General features: G+C 32.2%; 2 protein-coding genes and 1 long non-coding RNA gene across 12 annotated transcripts; 2 read left to right on the top strand and 1 right to left on the bottom strand.

The window, feature by feature from the left end:
* Positions 1-13: 13 nt before the first annotated feature.
* Positions 14-6,541, top strand: LOC144572449 (uncharacterized). 7 transcript variants are annotated; one of them, XR_013517732.1, is made up of 13 exons: positions 17-286; positions 641-778; positions 861-942; positions 1,036-1,112; positions 1,280-1,389; positions 1,835-1,964; positions 2,475-2,659; positions 2,834-2,900; positions 3,300-3,378; positions 3,667-3,758; positions 4,020-4,163; positions 5,202-5,298; positions 6,212-6,541. XR_013517732.1 is itself a non-coding variant. In XM_078322036.1 (12 exons), exons 1-12 carry the CDS (start codon positions 113-115, stop codon positions 5,235-5,237), a joined length of 1,314 nt encoding a protein of 437 aa, XP_078178162.1. In that variant the 5' UTR covers positions 17-112; the 3' UTR covers positions 5,238-5,836. The 7 variants fall into 7 exon arrangements, 3 of the variants coding, with proteins under 3 accessions (XP_078178164.1, XP_078178165.1, XP_078178162.1); XR_013517733.1 differs by having other exon boundaries at positions 6,216-6,442; XR_013517735.1 differs by lacking the exon at positions 6,212-6,541 and having other exon boundaries at positions 15-286; positions 3,308-3,378; positions 5,202-5,836.
* A 5,446-nt stretch (positions 6,542-11,987) lies between these two features.
* On the top strand, positions 11,988-12,292 carry LOC144572575 (uncharacterized). Its single transcript, XR_013517754.1, has 2 exons — positions 11,988-12,076; positions 12,164-12,292. It is a non-coding gene; the product is annotated as an uncharacterized LOC144572575 (long non-coding RNA).
* Positions 12,134-14,264, bottom strand: LOC144572573 (ABSCISIC ACID-INSENSITIVE 5-like protein 2). 4 transcript variants are annotated; one of them, XM_078322199.1, is made up of 3 exons: positions 13,799-14,264; positions 13,201-13,278; positions 12,134-12,427 (listed from the first exon to the last, which is right to left on the bottom strand). In XM_078322199.1, the coding sequence occupies exons 1-3, from the start codon at positions 14,111-14,113 to the stop codon at positions 12,341-12,343; spliced, it is 480 nt and encodes a 159-aa protein (XP_078178325.1). In that variant the 5' UTR covers positions 14,114-14,264; the 3' UTR covers positions 12,134-12,340. The 4 variants fall into 4 exon arrangements, with proteins under 4 accessions (XP_078178325.1, XP_078178324.1, XP_078178326.1 ...); XM_078322198.1 differs by having other exon boundaries at positions 13,201-13,281; positions 13,799-14,244; XM_078322200.1 differs by having other exon boundaries at positions 12,134-12,421; positions 13,201-13,281; positions 13,799-14,230.
* Positions 14,265-20,746: the final 6,482 nt, after the last annotated feature.

Here is a 20,746-nt window from a genome sequence, read left to right as displayed (position 1 = left end):
GTCAAAATCCAGACCTACTTTCAAGAAATAATTCCAGCTGGTGGAGAAAAGGAAAACCAGAGGTTACGACTCAGGAACTAATTGCAACTGGCGGAGATCGCCGGTGAAAGAGATGGGCGACGGAGACTACCACCCTCTTCCCGGAGGCAGCGGAGATGCCGAATCTGCAGCTGATCCGGCTACGAGAGCACAAAAGGATGCCGCCGCCGTCGCTTCCACTAGAACTAGTGTTACGAGGCGACCTCGCCTTGCCTCTCTTGATGCATTTCGTGGCCTCTCCATTGCTGTTCGTTCACCTCTCTCTTTCAGAACCCCTCTAACATTTGGACCATCATCCGAGCAAAACAATCGATTTATACTAAAAAGAGTGAAAGAATTAGCGAAACATAGTTATTACTTGTTAGTGATTTAGTAACTGTAATGGTAGTGCTAAGTGAGTGTACATTATTAGCATTGCTACTAATAAACCTTGCCTCTTCTTCTTTTTCTTTTTGATAGGGAGATTAAGTACTTAGTTAATTGACTAATAAAAATGTTAATGACCATATAAATGTTTGCCCTCATCCCCTGTATTACTAAATTATTCTCATAACAGTAACAGGACCCATTAACTAATTAAATGACCTTCAATTTTGTGTAGCTTATGATATTTGTAGATTATGCGGGGTCCATTCTGCCGGTTGTCGCCCACTCAGCATGGAATGGACTTCGGTTGGCCGATTATGTCATGCCATTTTTCCTCTTTATTGCAGGGGTTTCTCTCTCTCTTGTACACAAGGTAATAAATGTAGTTCCACTCGCATGTTTCTCGCAATTATTTAATGGAGGTTTTAGTACCCTTGCTCTGTTGTGTTTTTCAGAGAATACCAAATAAGACAGAAGCAACCCAGAAGGCAATATTGCGGGCTATTAAGCTTGTTTTTCTTGGCATTCTTCTTCAAGGCATTCTTCTTGGCAAACTCACGTTTAGTATCAGTTTTGAGCATGCTGAGCAAAATTTGTAATATTTATTCATTACCAATGCTTGCATTTTAGGTGGTTATTTCCATGGATTGAATGATTTGACTTACGGTGTCGACGTTAAGAAAATACGTTGGTTTGGTATTCTTCAGGTATCATGAAACTATATCTCAGATTTTGTTACAGTATCGATTTTGCATAATTATTCAAATTTTTTTATAGAACCAATACTATGATACCATTCCCATATTAAATATTTTGAGTTATATTCTTTATTTTTGTGAGTGATGTTATTTTTGCTATTGTTTTGTTTGTCAAGAGGATAGCTATTGGATATATCATAGCTGCTTTATGTGAAATATGGCTGTCACGCAGTGAAATAGCAGCAAGTTCAGAAATCCAGTTCCACAAGAAATACTATTTTCATTGGTAATAGTTTAAATATGCTTAAATTATTTATCCTCCCCCCTCAACTTTACAATTATTTGTGCTATACTCCTTTTTTTACATTTTAAGTAAAACTGTTTGGTCAATGCTAATTAATATCTATTGAAAAATTTTGTTTGCCTTATTCATTGGGCAGTTCCATTGCTCCCCTATGTAGAAATACTATGCATTCTTTTCAAAAAGCATTGGATATAACATGATAACCAATTTATAAAGCATAGAAATATTCTCTACTCTTATTCATAAGATGCCCAAGTCACTCTCTTTTGGCTCATTTTCTCTAATAAAGTAGGTGATATTATGATGATTTGAGCGTTTTATACAGGCATATGAGATGTTACTAGTTTTACATGGTTCTACAACAAATGAGATTTTGTTGGGGGCATAACCTGGAGTTCTTATTTTCATTTTTAATTTGTGCGTATAGGGCCGTGATATTGCTTCTATGTGGAACATACCTAGGGCTTTTGTATGGATTATATGTACCGGATTGGCAATTTAAAGTAGAGAAATCATCTGGAAGTACAATAAGTAATGCTACTTTTGTACTTGAAACGGTACGCCTATTCAATATTTTATTTAATACGAAATATTAACTTTTGTCTAGTATCTTACCTTAGTTATGAAAAAAGGTTGCTTATATCCATTTCCAGTGATGGATTCAGACAAGTATGGTACAGAAAATTGTGAATGGACACATGCCCATTCTAATTAGATATTCAAGCCTAGGCAGATACGATATAAACGTATTTAACTTGTTGAATCTTAGGGGAAAAATTTAACAATTACTAATGAAGTATATATTTGTTTCATTTTCCTTGTCCTAAATACTAAAAAAAATTTGTTTAAATTTGCCCTGCTTTCTCACATTTATTCTCTTCGAGAGTTTGAGATGAATGGTGGTTTGGAATTGAAATTGGAAGTGGACATGTAAGGGAATATGTTTATGCTTTAAACCTGGGTGAAATATTTTGATGCTTTTTCAAGGAATGAGATTTTCTTACTGACCTGATATGTTAATATTACTTGCTTCAGTTTTGCGTTCTATTTTTTTTTTAATCTCATAGGTGAAATGTGGCGTCAGGGGTAATGTGGGACCTGCATGTAACTCTGCCGGGTTGCTCGACAGATCTATTCTTGGGATAGAACACCTCTATAAGAAACCAGTCTACATGAATTTGAAAGAATGTCAGAATTCAGAAAATGTCCCTTCTTGGTGCCTAGCTCCTTTTGATCCTGAGGGAATCTTGGGGTACACTTATATTTAATTAATTGATTATCTTGTACCAGTATAAATAGCCAAAATTCCAGTTCCTACCTTGTAGTAGGGTTAAAGATTTGTTCTACTATTTTACACCTTTTGACCGTTTGTCTTGCTGCTTGCAATTATGTGTTTTTCTTGTTTTAATTCATTTCATTCTTGTAGTTCTTTGATGGCTGCTGTTACTTGTATAATTGGACTGCAATATGGTCATATACTTGTTCATTTTGAGGTAATATGGTTACTAAATTGTAATTCCCTATCTTTCAGAGTCTGGCAAAACTTCTTTTTTTAAGGTTAGTGGCCTGAATGCCTACGAATGATTGTATTAATAACCGAAAAAGTATTTACAACACTTAAATAAAAAACTTTATTCCAAAAAATAAGTTTCTATTCTTCTCTATTCTAATCTTAACCCTTCTATTCTACTATACGCTAGAGTAGAAATTTCTATTACAGATCTACATCCTAAAGGAATAATCATTTTTTTGTGTATACATAATAATTTAGAAGCAATGACATTAGTCATGACCAGAATGGTGTTACCAGTTGCACTTTTCAAATGCTTAAAGTTTAGAACTAATTGATATTTGAAATTTCTTTCATATCTGACATTTGGAATTCTAATTAGGAGCACAGAGACCGGCTTTTGCGAATGCTGTATCTCTCTTTTCCTATACTTGCATTTGGCTTGCTTCTATCATTCTTAGGTACATAAAGGAAAAAAGGTTATTTGTAAATTGCACCATATTTAGGTGTTATATTTGCAATTGAGATCCTGCATTTTTGCTATATCCAACCCTGTTTACATATTTCAAATTGTTCTAGGGGTTTTTCTAGGTGCCATATAAACAAGATTTGAGTTAACAAAAGCAAGCCAACTAATTAATCCTGCTCACATACTAATAAATGTTAGGTTTGATTTACTTAGAAGTAATTTTACAAGGTAATATTAGAGTTTAATTTGCAAACGGTGATTCTCCTCTTTTGAATACTAGGTATCCCTCTTAACAAATCCTTGTACACCACGAGCTATACATTGGTAACTACAGCTACAGCTGGATTCAGCTTTTGTCTCATGTACTTACTCGTGAGTTATAACCTAATTTCTCTTATTATTTAATTGCATTTGATGAGACATATTTGCAATTTAAGCTTGTAAACTAAAGTTCCTGGCACATGTTCTCCCTCAAATGGGAATTAAACCCAAGTTAGGCTAATTAAGCCGCTAATTTCTTTATTTTATGCAGACCTCAATTAAGAATTATGTTATGCAATAATTATTTAATGACAAATTTGACATAAGAAAAAAATTAATTCTTTTTCTCATATTTCATTGGTTTTTTAATAGGTTGATGTGTATGCACAAAGGTGGATGAGTTATGTGTTTGAGTTGATTGGGAGGCATTCACTTACCATATTTATATTAATACCCTCTAACATAGCTATAATTATAATTCAAGGCTTCTATTGGAAAGAACCGAAGAACAATATTGTAAGCCTCCTTTCATTTTCTTTATTATTACTTCACTGTGATTTCTCATCCTTTTATTTTATTACCATCGATGTGATATTTTTTTAGACTCTGCTTTTTGTGATATTTTACAAAATCAAATCATTTCTCCTGAAGTAGTTGACTAAGTGATCATCTCCCTAAATTTTCTTTATGTGCCAATTAATACTCAATATGGTCAATTTGATCCTATGTTAACCCCAAACTTCATATATGGTCCCGTTCCCGTATCCGATATGTATCGTATTGCCATATCTATACCCGTATCGTATCGTATCGCCCAATACCCGTACCATGTTGAAACTTGCCGTATCGCTGTATACCATATCGTATCCGATACGATACCCGTACTCATATCCATGTAACATAATTTTGATCCAATGCCTCAAGCAAACCTCATGTTTGCAAATTGGCCTCAAAAGGGCCTACCTTTGTTGATCGGTATTACATTACCCTTGGTAGATCAAGTGTGGAATCAAGAGGGTCGTGTCAGGTTCGGTTTTGATCATTTCGGATTAAGGTCAAGCTTCGGGTCCATGTGATCTTGTGTCTGTGCCACCTCGGGTTAACTAGGGTCTCAGGTCAATCGAATTCTTATTGCTTCAGGTTATGGGTCTGTCAAGTCAGTTTTAACTTAAGGGGGGGTTGTTTCATATCTAGTCAGGTTCGGATCAGTTTGACTTCTAAATTTACCAGAACAGGTTGGTTTCAGGCCTGGGTCGGGTCGAATCACGGTTTGCCATCTTCTACATAGCAACTTGCAACCGGTTGGCAAATGCATCATTGAATCATTGTTTAAGAAACCAAGAAAAAAAAATAAAAAACAAAAGATAAGAAACCAAGAAAAAATGCATAGTCGATGCAAATGCATCACTGAATGAAATCATGAATCATTGTTGAATTTTGCATCTATGTCATTAGAAATCCTGGGTTGCATGATTGCATCATATTGTACCATTTTAGCTAAAGTGTCTGTAAACTTCAAAGCATTTGACTTTTCAAACTTTTGTAAATTCTCAGGTTCACTGGATTGTCACTTCTGTTGTACACAAGTGAGAAAGCTTTTTGTTCTCTCCGTTATTAACATATTGACTAGGGCCTTATATAACATGTACAGGTACACTTTAAGCATTTTGGTCCTTGTATTTTCTTTGACACTGTAAATGCTAATAATTTGCGTACTATGTAGTTGTGCTCAACTAAATATGGTTGTGCAAAGTAATACTATTTAAAAAAACACTATATATATTGGTCTGAGTGAGGCTATGCTACTATGCATAGCGCGGATTGCACAAAGTAATACTATGTAGTTGTGCTCAACTAAATATGGTTGCACAAAGTAATACTATTTAAAAAACACTATATATATTGGTCTGAGTGAGGCTATGCTACTATGCTACTATGTAGTTGTGCTCAACTAAATATGGTTGCACAAAGTAATAGTATGTAGTTGTGCTCAACTAAATATGGTTGCACAAAGTAATAGTATGTAGTTGTGCTCAACTAAATATGGTTGCACAAAGTAATACTATTTAAAAAACACTACATATATTAGTCTGAGTGAGGCTATGCTACTATGCATAGCGTGGATTGGTCCGTACTATAGATCAATATCTCCGTTATCAAAGTTCAAATAGTCGATCTGAACCATTCAACATGATCTCCATATGAAACTGTATGTAGATCGAACTTTACATTTTTTTACAACTTTACTATGTTTTTATGTAGTTAAAAACTCACTTAATTCAAAATTCGTAACCATTTAAAAGTATTGATTTTCTACCAATCTAAAAAAATAGTAAATTTTTTTAGAAAAATTTAGTCTGTAAGTACATATATTCATACGTAGATCATGTTGAACATTCAGATTGACTATTTGAACTTTGAAAGTGAAGATATTAATCCGAAGTACGAACCAATTCGCGCTATGCATAGTACCATAGCCTCATTCAAAACACTATATATGTTGGTCATGACAAAATTGTTACTAATCCTTTCTTGCGAGTTTCTGACATCACTATATGATATAGATAGGTCCATGACTGAAAGGGTAAACTCAAGTGGTCATAATATTAGGGAAGATCCTAATCTAGTGGACTCTACATCTGCATGTGGTACTGAATGTAAGGTCAATTTGCTGAGAGTGTGCATCATATCCACAGTTAATGGAAATCTTTCCGATGAACAGATATCTGATAAGAAACTTACTGTCTGTCCCTGTTTATGTACTTGGAAACATTTTTGTCAAAATGTTTTAATTAGTTTGAGGCCTAATGCTGGCCGCCTAAATAGTAGAGGGTTTGTACTTGTAGTGATCACATTGTATTGAAGGATTTTCATTATTCCAAAATTTATGGACAGTTTTTGCAAACTTAAACAATTTAATTTAGTAAATTTTAACATTGATATATATTTTTTTGAGTGAGGCTGCAAAGTGCGGATCAGTCCGTGCTATGGATCCGTATCTCCATTTTTAAAATCCAAATGGTCGATCTGAATCATTCAACATGATCTTCATGCGAAAATGTATTGGGAGACCAAATTTTATATTTTTTTGAATATTTTACTTTTTTTTAGATATAGAAAATATCACTATTTTATGGTCCAGAATCTTTTAAATCATGTGATTTTGTACTTATTTAAGAAAATATTATAAAAATTTTAGAAGTTCCAAAATTTGATCTCTAAGGATATTTTTATATAGAAATCATATTGAGCTATTCAAATATTTGAATTTTGAAAACAAAAATATAAGGGTATGTTTCGATGCACTCTAGAATAGCTAGAATAACTACTATTTGAGAATAGTAGATGAGAATAGAGTTGATGTGGTGTTATTCGGAATAGTGAAAATGTTGTTTGGATTGAACATTTAGAATAGTGATGGAGGAATTGAACATTTGAGAAATCACCAATTGCTATTTTGACTTTTTATAGGTATAGTGAAACAGTGCTATTCTCGTTATTATGAATAGTAATTGAGTATGTTTGAATAAATCGAAACAGCATTATTCTCGTTATTCTCGCTATTCTCAGGACATTCAAACATAGCCTAAATAATTGACTTAGCACTCTCGAAAGTACTACATGTTTACATCTCTATTTGGTTACCCAACTTTCATTTTCTTTTTCTTTTTTTGTATACCTACCCCTTGAGAATTCTTTCTTCATGAATTTAAAAAGACATGTTATTTTGATGAGCTGTCAATGCCGGTTGTTGTAAAATATCTTCTTGGTCCGTACAACTCCACAAGTTTGTGATTATTTATTTGATTTATGTGAAGTTTCGACTCTGGTACGAGACCAAAAACTTTGCCTGGCCCATCCAATGAGAATTCATACAACAAGAGAAGGGGGTCCAGTTTGAGTTAAATAAACAAAAATTTGATATAGATGGGTTGTATGTATACTAGTTTACATAGAATTTCAGATCCAGTGCAAATACCTGATCGCATAGAAAAGTCAGTCGGGGTTTAAATACAGGAATTTCAAAATGGACCCCACCTATTTAGACAATTGTATTTGTCTGGGCTCTCTCCGATACTTTGAAACACTCGCTTACATTACCATCTTATTGGATATTGGCCTATGTTACAGTAGTTAAACAGGGCTCGGCCAATTGTAAATAAGAAAATAATAAAACATATAGAATCCATCCAAAAACATTTGTGGCATATTAGATTTGTTCAAAAAATAGTGTTATTGAATAAGTAAAAAAAATATTTGGATTGTATATTGGAAATAGTTAATAGTTGTAATAGAGAAAGAGTAGTGTTAAAAAAGATAATTAAAAGAAAATACAGGCAAGTGATATCTCAAATAAATTATCACAACAATGTGTAAATGATAAAAGTGATGTCAACTTTGTTATTGAGAACTATAGTAGCCTCTTTTCGCACTTTTAAATAGTAGTTATTGCAATATTTATAAAAAAAATAGAGAATAACTTATTCTAAATAACAAAAATATTATTTAAATACACATTGTTATTTCAAATAACATATATTTTCAAATAGTATTTATTTTTGACACATTAAAATATACCCACGTAATAATTAAAAAAAAAAAAAGGAAAGTACAGATTATTACAAGGTAAGGAAAAAATATATATATAAAAAGTAATATACTTCTGTAGTGATAAAAATGTGATGTTGCTATCCTACTAGTCTACCTCTATAGCTATCAGTTTGCTTTTCAGGTGGGCGATACGGCGATACCTGCGTGGATGTGTTCCCAAGGTCCGTGTTGCCTTTCCCTTTGATTGACCGGGACATTTTTCTTCGAGTCATTTTTGCAGCGAGAATCATTTGACACTGCACTCTACTTATCTTGCCAAAATTATCTTCTAAAAAATAAACAAATTTGCAACTGATACACACAAGTATTGATATGATGATATCTATACGTGTAAATATTGATATTTAAAAGTATTATATCTTATAAACCAAGTCTTTCTAAAAAAATATTGGATATAATAATTATTTTTATTTTCTCTTTTATCACATTCTTTTAGATGTGAGTTTTGTTTCTCTATTCAATCTCGTTCATATTTCTAACGATATGCGAGTAATTTTGCGAATTTAAAATGACAAATGTCTTCTACGTAATCTTCTCTTTCAAACTAGATACATAATGAAGTATTTTCGGATTTTTCGCCACGTAAGTATTTATATCTCAACAAACAAGTATTTATACATCGTCATTCAAGTTTAAATTGTTTATGTGTCAAGTGTTGGTATCTAATATATTCTATCATTTATTTTTTCAAATGACACTGGTTGGCATCCCAACAAGTTTATATTTTTTACTTGCATGACTGGATATAAATACTTACGAATGAATAATCTGATAGTAACGTATCATGGATCTCATTGAAAACATAAAATTACGTAGAAGACGTTTGTGGTCGATTAAATACGTAATTACTATCTAAATTTGTATCATTACGTATTTACTATTTGAAAATCTAATAATTTATCCAATATAACTTAAATATATCAAATATATACTTAAAACTATAATTAAAAAGGATAGCTTAGCATCCATGATTTATTTCGTCATACCTTTTGAGTTCTCATAAACTAAAAGATCCACACTATTTTTAACTTAGCCAGTAACACAATACAATATGAGTGAGTCTATGGTACTATGCATATTACGATTTGGCATCGTGCTACGGCTCTATATTCGAGTTTTCAAATCCTAACGATCGATCCAAACCGTTCATCTTGTTCTCCATATTAATATGTGTTTGGAGACCAAATTTTACATTTTTTGAAATTTTTTTACTATTTTTTTAGTTTTATTGAAAATCACTGTTTTTGGATGATCCAGAATTTTCAGATCAAGTGATTTTCTAAATATCTAAAAAAATAGTAAAAAAATTTCAAGAAATGTAAAATTTGGTCTCCAAACACATATTAATATGGAGAACAAGATGAACGGTTCGGATCGACCATTAAGATTTGAAAACTCGAATATAGAGCCGTAGCACGGTAACAACCCGTGATATGCATAGTACCATAGACTGACTCATACAATATTCTCAAACTTAATTAGTACTTCGATAACGGATTGCTATATCAGCGTTGACTTCTGTACAAATTATTTTGTTAGAAAAAGTGGAGTGGTAACTTTGTTTTTAGATGATCTAAGATGTAGCTGGAATCCTAATCTTAGAGTCTGTTGCTCTCTTCTCTCCGAATTTTAGTATGAGAGATGTGATGATAAGAGAGTTTCAACAAAAAGAAGAAAGTTATGCAAAAAAAAAATGAAAAAAAAAATGTGTGCACAGGAAGGAGAAAAGACTAAATAACTGATAATTTATATTTTATATAATATTAAATTTAATTAATCTCAGTTTTTATTTAATTGAGTAAATATGTGAGTTATTAGATTTTTAGATGATAAATATGTAAGTATAGAAATTTGGATAATAAATACATAATTTCATAGTTTTTAAGTGGTATATATGAAATTCTCCCACTATTTAATTCTGAATAGGTGATAAACTGGAGAAAAACTGAATCGTTGATTAGTTGGTAATTGATGCATCCGTTTCTGTTTGAACTGGAGAAAATTGGGAAAGTCGGAAAGCTATTGCCTATTGGTTTTGACCATCCGTGCAGCAAGCATCTGTTTCGCTGTACATTTGGTCATCAACTCATCAAGTAATATAAAAGGACGCTCGAATCTAATGCCCCAACAAATTTACAAAAGGTTCTCCACTTTTAAAAGTTTTAATCCAAATCAAATTCTCCGTGCCAAATTGGCTACAGCAAAATACGCACTAGTTGCCATCAATGCATATTATCTGGGGACTGGGGTCATGCATGAAGTATAGAAACAAAACCTTCCAGGTTTAGTTCATGATTTCCCCCGCAATGATGGAAATAGACGAAACTTAAAAAATTACCATACAAGGAATTGGTAACTTTGCAAATGGGACCTCTACAAATTTAAAATCACAAAAACTTAGCCTTAAATTGTAACTTGAGTCCATAAGCATCAAAGACCATTTCGGAGCTAGTACTGTACAGGGTTCGACTTGGGACTTTACTCTGTTTTTTTTTTTTTTTTTTGTAACCTATATGTGATTGAATTGTTGTCTCATCTTGAAATTAAATTTTGTCTTATCTTGTGAAATACAAATTTTCAACAACAAATTAATTTCACCTCTATTATTTTTCAGTCTAATTTAAATGCATGATGTGCTATATTTAATATTGTGCTACGATTAGTCATGCTGTGACTTGAGTCATGTGTTGTGTGGTGCCTTGCTCAATATTTAAAAATATAATCACTTCACGTGAATAGTCACGATATGTGAGTCACGCTGTGACCAAGATATGTTGTGATCACACGTGATGTGTCCAAACATAACTAGTTATATTTGACCACAACTACTTTTTCCATAATTAAATTAGTTTATTGAAGATTAAATATTGTATTAAGATCTAACAGTCCTGATAACGCCTGACTACATGGCGTGTCGTGCTAATTTTCCGAAAGATAATTATGTCACGCAAATAATCAAGATATGAAACACACAAATCACAACACATGACAAACACATATGTCGTGCCATGACGGAACCATACCGTGACATAATCCGATTACAGCGTCACTTTTTTACATCTGTAAACCCAAACTTAGTCACATATATTTTTTACTAAATCCTAATCGCCATTTGTTCCCCCTCCAACTATACACGTGACCAGCCCAGTGTACAGAAAACCCAGATCGCGTGAAAACAAAAACAAAAAAGAGCGACTGCCAACTGGGTAATTGGCATACTAATTCAAACCAAGGAGCGCGGTTTGTAAAGAAAGGATGATAAACAATACATAAGCTCGATGGAGAAAAGACACGAAAATGGACCAGTCTAAAATATTTTACACGCATCCTGATTTAAATTCTGACTGCGCTACTGTTAACAGGAGTTCATTCGAAGTAACTGAGGACTGAGGTATTGACCGTGTCAAAAAAACACATGAATAAAAACCACCTCTATATCATATTATGCTACAGAAGTATCAAAGAGGTTGATCGGGAGTACACTGAAACGAACGGACCAAATTAAAAGCTCTGCACGGAAAAACTCCGCAGAGAATATCATTTCAGTTTCAATGTACTCCCGGTCAACCTCTTTGATACTTCTGATCGGACGGACCAGATTAAAAGTTCCGTAAATTTTGAGAAATTTTTTTTTTTAATTCGGCAAGATCTGATCTGACCCGTCCGATTCGAAACGAACGGACCAGATTAAAAACTCCGCACGGAAAACTCCACAGAGGATACGCTTCCCACTGAAACTGGGATAAAGTTATTGACAAAACTGGTTTGACTTCATACAGTGCACTGACAATAAAATCAAAATGAAAAAAACATGACATGTAAACTGCACTGAAATCAAAAGCGCACTGTCAATAAGAAGTTAAGAAGAAATAAAAGAGAACAACAAAAAATATTAAATGCTAGAGGTGCCCTAGTTTAACGGCCCAGAAATAAAACATCACTAGTTTCCATATTTGTACAAACAGATCCTTCACCTACCACAGTCTCTCTATTTCTAGAGAGAGAAAAAGGTAGATAAAACATCAACAGGAAAACACCAAAAGATAAAACAAAAGGAAACAAAATAGATTCTGAATCCTCTTTCAGTATGGACCAGATAAGGTTCTTTGGAGCACATCCTTCCTGGTTGCTTGTTGTGGTGGTGCCTGAGCATCCAGTTCTCTCTGCAGCTGCCATATATTTTTTTTTCAATTAGCCCCTCATATTTTTCATAGTTACAAAAAAAAACTTTTCCAACAACGCTACAAAAGATGAGTCATTATCCTCTAAGGCAAACATATTACGATTTGTTACCGTGCTACGGCTCTATATTCGAGTTTTCAAATCCTAACGGTCGATCCGAACCGTTCATCTTGTTCTCCATATTAATATGTGTTTGGAGACCAAATTTTACATTTTTTGAAATTTGTTTACTATTTTTTTAGATTTATTGAAAATCACTGTTTTTGGATGGTCCAGAATTTTCAGATCAAGTGATTTTCTAAATATCTAAAAAAATAGTAAAAAAATTTCAAAAAATGTAAAATTTGGTCTCCAAACACATATTAATATGGAGAACAAGATGAACGGTTCGGATCGACCGTTAGGATTTAAAAACTCGAATATAGAGCCGTAGCACGGTAACAACCCGTGATATGCATAGTACCATAGACTCACTCCAAACATAATATTTATGTTTAAATCTGGACTGTCTGATCAGAATCCGGGCCATTCCGGTCTGAGATGGAATGCACATAACCCTTTTGTAGGTGATATGAATTCACAAAAGAGGAAAAGAGTCATTTTCCTCTTTTGTACAAGTAAGAATGAAACAAGGAATTAATTGTATGCAATTCCTTTAAAATTGGAGGCCTTAGTTTGCAAATTTCTATGAGTGATTTAAGATTTTTGAAGGGGTGTATAGGTAAGTTTGTCTAAAAAAAAGGAAACTATTTGTGTTTACCTCCGCATACTGCAGCTTCAGCTTTTTATTCTCTCTCTCAAGATTACCTTGTTCTAGCTGCAGTTGTTTTGTGTAAGCCTGCTTTCAAACAAATAAGCAAAAGAGAACATGTTTTAACAAAGTCATTAATAAAATGAGAAAGTTTAGGTTTTTTTTTTTTTGGTTCGTTGAAGAGAAAGTTTAGTTGTTGTTGCAGGTTATATGTAACCTCTGCATGTACGAGGTAAATATTTTAACATAGTAGATTTGACTTCATGCAGCGCACGAACCATACGTAAGGCTGTTTTGATTTTATAGTCCGTGGGCTGCATGAAGTCAAAACTGTTCTGTTAAAATATTTTCCCATACAATACAAATATACAATTGGGGTATTATTGTAATTTTTCTTTTCTTTTGGGAAATTGGCTCAGATCAAACGGAGAATTCCATTATCCAAATATACCCAAAATAAATTGAAATTTATACATGGCATTTGCAGTAACTGAAATGTAAAATGTCAACCAGCATCTATTCCTCCCGTTGGGGAAAAGAATTGGCTTAATTTATTACATACAAGCAAAACATTATAAGAGAATAAGAAAAAAAACCAAAAAGTAACCTGCTTTCTTGCTCTAGATCGAGCAGCGGATTCTCTGTTCTTCATGACACGCTTTCTCCGGCGATCGACGGAGTCTTCAGCGGGAGCAGAGGCGGATGTTATACCTTTGTCGAGATTCCTTTCAAGAACAAACTCAGAGCTGTCAGGAGAAAAAGGTTGTGCACAGCTGGTGACTGGTGCTCTGAAAAGATCTTGACAGGTTAGAGAGAAAGAAGCGTTGTTGGTTTTAGAAGCAGTGGATTTGGTGTTGGGTTCCAGGGGAAGGAGAGAGAGAGATGGTGTAGTGAGAGAAAGGTCCTTCCATACCTCCTCCATTGATGGATAGAGAGAGAGAGAGAGAGCTCCTACGGATGGTAAAGTGTAGTTAGTGGTGGGGAAGGAGAGACAAATTAAGAAACAAAATATCTCTGGTTCCTTTTTCTTCTTAGTAATTTTTTTCTATTTGTGATAGAGAGAAGAAAATGATGGATAACGATTTTAACAGAGAACTTTTGGCTTCACGCAACGCAGAAACCATGTGCATCATTGTTTGATTCTAGTCAGTGCGCTGTATGGAGCCAAAACTACTCTATTAAAATCTTTACCCGAAATGATATAACAATTTAATGCATGGGAATGTGTGTATGTCTCCCGGACCCGGTCATAGCTAATTCAGTAATTCTTTCCAAATTACTTACTATTGGTCTCTCTGTTTCTTAGGTCTGAAATTTGTGTGGCGGATACACGCAGTCAGATTATGTGGCGAGTCATAACATAACCATGTAAACCACATTATTATTTGTATACTGGGATGTAAAACGTTCACTGCCGTCACCAGCGAAATTACATGTGTGTCAGATACGTATTGTGATCCGTATTCTATGACGTGATAACTTGACATGGCACGGTATTTTATGTGAAAGGCCTGATCACGATAATTACAAAATCATACGAGTTACACGTGATTAGGATCGTTAGATCTTTGATTAAATGGTAAATTTTAAATAAGCTAACTTAAATTATATAAAAAAAAATTAAACGTGATTAAACGTGACAAACGTGATTAATTATATGTAGTCACACCCTAACTAACGTACCGTAAAGTCTGTAATTATCCTCTCAAATTTAATCACAATATAACATAATACTTCAAAGTCTGACTTAATTAAATCCGACACGGTAGGTATTTACATCCCCTATTTGTATATCTTGGCAGACGTGTGTTTATAATTTTCTGATTCCTAGGAGCAGAAATTTTTATTTATAAAAATAACATAAAAACGGAGAATAGATGGATTGTATTGGAATTTTGATCACATAAAAAAATGGATTTCTTTAATATTCAGCGTATCCTATATAAAAAAAATTATGTCGATTTGTTTAGTATTGCCTAAAGGTCTCAGTTTGGTTCGGTTAAAACAATAACAATATAGAAAAATAAAAAAATTATTTGGTTCTAAAAATATGACTGAACTAACCGAAATAAATTTATCGATTGAATTAAAGCCAAACTGAACCAAATTTTAGTTTGTTCGGTTGAACCGAAATAAGAAAATTAATTATAAAAATAAACATTTTTCTGTTATTTTTTAAAAATTTGTTAAGATGGATTTAAATTTTATTTGGTTCGGTCTAACCGATTTTAAACCAAATCATGCAATATACATTATGTCATATATTTTTTTTAATGTTTAGTTCGAACGGGAAATGAGTTTAAAATTTCGATCAGTTTGATCTAAACAATTTTAAAATTTCTTTACAAAACCGATCCATTTAACCGAAAAAAAACAAACGGTTTAATTCAAACTCTTTCGGTTCGGTTTAAAACCGAGTAAACCGGACTCAATAAACACCATTACCTAATGGAACCAAAAATCATTTCAATTCCATCTATATAATTAAAAGAGTAGAACTAGGGTGCTCTTAAGCTCACCAAAGTTTTGGTGAGCTTAACTCTAAAACTCATAAAATAGATTTCAAATGACAAATCCGAACCGTTGAAATCCGCCTACCTTACGTGTGATGCATCTACATATGAAATTTTTAAACATTCAAATTAATTTAGTATAAAGTCAAGCGGTCAAAATTAGAAGGTTAATAAATTAATTTTAGTGCATTCATTTTTTAACGTTTTTTGACCGCTTGACTTTATACTAAATTAATTCGAATGTTTAAAAATTTCACATGTAGATGCATCACACGTAAGGTAGGCGGGTTTCAACGGTTCGGATTCGTCATTTGAAATCGATTTGATAAGTTTTAGAGTTAAGCTCATCAAAACTTTGATGAGCTTAAGAGCACCCTAGTTCTACTCTAATTAAAAATCTCAGGACGATCCATCTATTACTCTATATTATTTGTAAATAAATTCTGTAAATAAAAAAGTGTCCTAGGAGGCTCCGAGGAAATGCAATTGAGAAATCTTTATCAATTGTGGTAATGGTAAAAGTAAAAGTAAAGGAGTTCTGGATTTACCTAGCTCTGTTTCTCCCTCTCTGTTTTTGTGTAAATTTTAGGTATGCAATTTTAGCATGTCTTTTCAACAGCAATTTTCACTATATAAAGACATGGATGAAATATTGCATGGCATGACTTGCTATCAAATTATTTGGAGAAATCTAGCATTGCGATTACTTGAAAGAAATACATCATTATTATGTACACTATGGATTTTGAAATAGTGAGAAAAAAGTGGAATTTGAAATAAGCTTTAATTCTTCACTATTACAATCGTATTTAATTAATAGTGAAAGAACGAAATTGATAAACGAAGTAAATCTTTACAATAATATTGAATATTACTTACGAGATATATTATAATAATCCAAATTTTGAGTAATTCAAAATAAATCTTAGGAAAATAATCATGAAATTTACATTATAAGAAGCATGAGAGGCTCACGACCTTTTGTGGAGTATGGCTAATATAACATCAGTGTCATTTCAGTATATATAACACCAACTCCAAAACCTATTAAATCGAGTTCAAATGGTGAATCCAAACCGTTCAAACCGATCTACTTCATTAGTTGTGCATTTACATGTAAAATTTATAAGTTTTTTAGTTTATTTGGTATCAAGTCAAGTGGTCAAATGTGTGAGTTTTTAAGTTAATTTTAATACATTCATTTTTCATTTTTTTTGCCACTTGATTTGATACTAAAATAACTCGAAAATATAAAAAGTTTGCATGTAAACGCATCACTCATAAAATAAATTGGTTTGAACGGTTTGGATTCACCATTTGAACTCGATTTGATAAGTTTTGGAGTTGGTGTTATATAGACTGAAATGACACTGATGTTATATTAGCTATACTCCATTTTGTGCTAATGACAAAAAAAAAAGAGGGGGGGGGGGGGGGGGGGGGGGGGGGGGGGGATCAATGAAACTACCAACTATGAGTCAAGAACAAAGTGATCCCGTGCCAAAATGTGACAAATGAAGTACCACTTATCATTTTCCGAGCCGAATTTTTTATTAATATCATTCAAAAAAAAAAAAAAAATCAAAATACATCTGAAATTGAGGAATTCGAAAAATAACAGGATTTTCAATTCAATCTAATTCTTGGAGGGCTGCATATTGAATTGGAGTCATCCCAAAAATATAAATATCAACATATTACAGTATATTTTTGGATTTTCGGAGGAGCCTCCAATTCAATTTGCGGCTTTCAAGAATGAAGTCGCAGATTGAATTGGCGGCCGTGGTATTTTTAGAATTCTCTATAAAAAAGTGTTTTTGTATCTTTCTTGAAATATGATATAAATAAAAATTTCGGTTTTCCGAGCTCTGATGTTAGTTGGTGAATTCATATTAGGTCGGAATCTGATCACATCAAATTAGATGTAAACAAACACTAGAAAGAGAACATTCTAATGCAAGAATAGTTTTTATTTCTTGATTAACCTTTTACAGAGTACACTGATCTCTATTTATAGAAAATGAGTAGATCCTAATTAGATCACTAACTATAGTTGGACTCAACTAACTAGAGTTCTAACTACCTCATTAATATCCTAACAGCATTGAGCTGTTTGTCACACTAATTTTTATGACCTTTGCTAAGTCACTGTCTTGGGAGTCCGAATCTGCTGTAATTCCCGGAGGAATTACAGGGCCCTGAAATTCTAATATCAACCGTTCAAATTTTTTCTACACAGATCTCAAAAAAAGTAAGTTTTCATGCACAAATCTCGAGAAAGATCAACAGAATTACAGGTCCTATAATTCCCCAAGAATTACAACAGATTTATTTTCTTGTCTTGGATAGTCTTGTTACTGTGTTGACCATCTCCAATATGATCAGAACTAGAGCCTTCTAGCGTAGTGTTATTATTAGATCTGAATCATTCAATATAAGTTTGTAAGAATTTCATATTCAACTTTTTATATTTCAAATATAATTTTATTATTTGGTTGCAATTTCAAAGTAAATTTTTAGGGGTATTAGACAACTTAATCCACCAAGAAATTATCAACCTTGTTCTTTATATAATTAAAATTTCGTTGTAGCATTCCTTACAAGCAATAATTTTGCACTAAATATGATTATAAAAAAAAAATGGTTGTAATAGTTTCCTTGTTAGCGACAGCTAGATCCAGCATGAAATTATCAACCTTGAACAATTGAATTATTATATAGTGATAATTTTGAAAAGTTTGCTTCGATATATATTGCACTGAATAGGGTTTATGTATTTTTATTTTTTCATTACTTTTTGAATATTTAAAATTTAAATTTAAAAAATTCTAACAATAAATAAAATTGCTAGATCCAATCTATATTAATCACTTTTATGTACATTAAAATTTCAAAATTTTGATTTTATTTTGACGGGTCAAAATTTTTAGAAATCAAAGTTCGTAATTGTCCATATCATTAAATTTTGTAAATTATTAATGTCAATAGAAAATAGGCTGAAACATTTTAAAGTTTTATATGTGCGTAAAAAAGGGCTACATAAATCACATTAGTCCTTTTGCTTTGTTGTTATTTTTTTTTTAAATATATATAGCAGAGATAATAATATTATTTTTTATTGGAGTATAAAGTTATGCAGGCATTAACTGTTCTAATTTAGTTGAGCTTGTGGGAGAATAAGAAAAGAATAGTATTATGTTGCTGCGTTACTAAAATATAAATGATGATTATAATGATAACAATGAAAAATATATTAATAAGAATAATAAATATAATAATAATGATAACCACAACAACTATTATGACGTTGATTTTGATATAAATTGTGAGACACACTGAAGCATAACTTGAAGAATAATGTATTCTAAGAACATCTACAACTCAGCAATTTAAATAAATTTCTAAATAACTGTTAACTACATTTTAAATATTAAGGTCTCTAAAATTTTTAACTCTTATATCTATGAAATTAATTTTAGAGTTTCTATTAAACCACATCAGCAATAAATTAAAGAATAATCATTTATGTACCCGTGCTATAGTACCGCGCTACAGTAACTGCATTTAGAGGAATAATGTATTATGGTCCCCACTAATTATTATTCTAAAATTCCAGCAGCACCCTTTCAAAGCCTCGGCACTAATTCCGCGTCAACATTTCTCTAACAAAAATAGTTGACCTCATAAAAATAAATACCTCAATGCATAGATATAAATACTTTCAATACTTAGATATTAATACTTTCAATGTCATATGTAAAAAGAGGAGGGATCTAATTACAACATTATGGCAGTTTAGGTCCCCACAAGCAGTTATGTAAAAATTACAACATTGTTTACTATACATATATAAATACTTGTGTTCTTTGAACTGTATACTTCAAGATTTGACTATTAATATTAAAAAAAAAGTTATAGATCTGAAATAGTTGCGGTCCCCACAAGCAATTATGACAGTTTAGGTGCAGGTACGACGTCAGAAATTTCAAAAAAAAGGTGCGGGTACGATTATTTAAAAATAATTAATTTATCATTTACATTGTTTACTATATGAGGTATAAATGCTTGTGTTCTTTGAACTATATACTTCAAGATTTTACTATTAATATTTTAAAATAAAGTTACAGATCTGGAATAGTTGCGGTTCCCACAAGCAATTATGGCAGTTTAGGTGCGGGTATGACAGCAGAAATTTCAAAAAAAAGTGCGGGTACGATTATTTAAAAATAATTAATTTATCATTTACATTGTTTACTATATAGATATAAATATTTGTATTATTTGAACTACATACTTCAAGATTTAACTATTAATATTAAAAAAAAAAGTTACAGATCTGAATTGCAATTATGGCAGTTTGGTCCCCACAAACAGTTATGGCAATTTAGGTGCAGGTACTGTGCGGGTACTGTAGCGCGGGTACTTATATCAGCTTCCTAAATTAAAAAGGAGAAATAATTTGACCGGCGTAGAATTTATAAATAGTTTCTTAATAATAAACTTTCCTGCATACTTTCTTAATAAGAAACTTTTCTGCATAGTTTCTAAATAAAAAAGTTTCTCACATCATTAAAACTGAATTAGAAACTACCACATTAAATTAGAAACTTCCATAATACCAGAAATGTATATGCTCTAAACATACTATGTAAATTATGGAGCCATATCTTTCTTCTATTTCTTTCTATTATTGGTTGATAAGTAATTCATGTTTTTGCTCCATAAGTGAGAAATAAGTATTATATTTCTCACTCATGCTCCAACCAAATATAGCCTGAAAGCAAAAGCAGTTCAATAATTTAATCCTTCTCATTTGTAATTAAGGTAGTTTTCTAGATTCTAAATATGATCAACTGATTCCATTTCTTCTGAATTATGTTGCTTTGTCACTTGAGTGAAAGTTCAATTTAGAGTAGAGTAGAATTAGGGTGTTATCAAGTTTACCAAGCTTTTCGGTGAGTTTGACTTCAAACGATGAAGCCAAACTGTTGAAACCGATGTAGTTCACGAATGATGCGTTCAAAAATTTATAACTTTTTAAT

This window comes from Carex rostrata, chromosome 20 (genome assembly GCF_964058835.1).
Source record: "Carex rostrata chromosome 20, lpCarRost1.2, whole genome shotgun sequence".
Taxonomy (NCBI): Eukaryota; Viridiplantae; Streptophyta; class Magnoliopsida; order Poales; family Cyperaceae; genus Carex; species Carex rostrata.
Note: the sequence above shows the minus strand (reverse complement) of the source record. Positions and strands in the feature narration are given on the sequence as shown.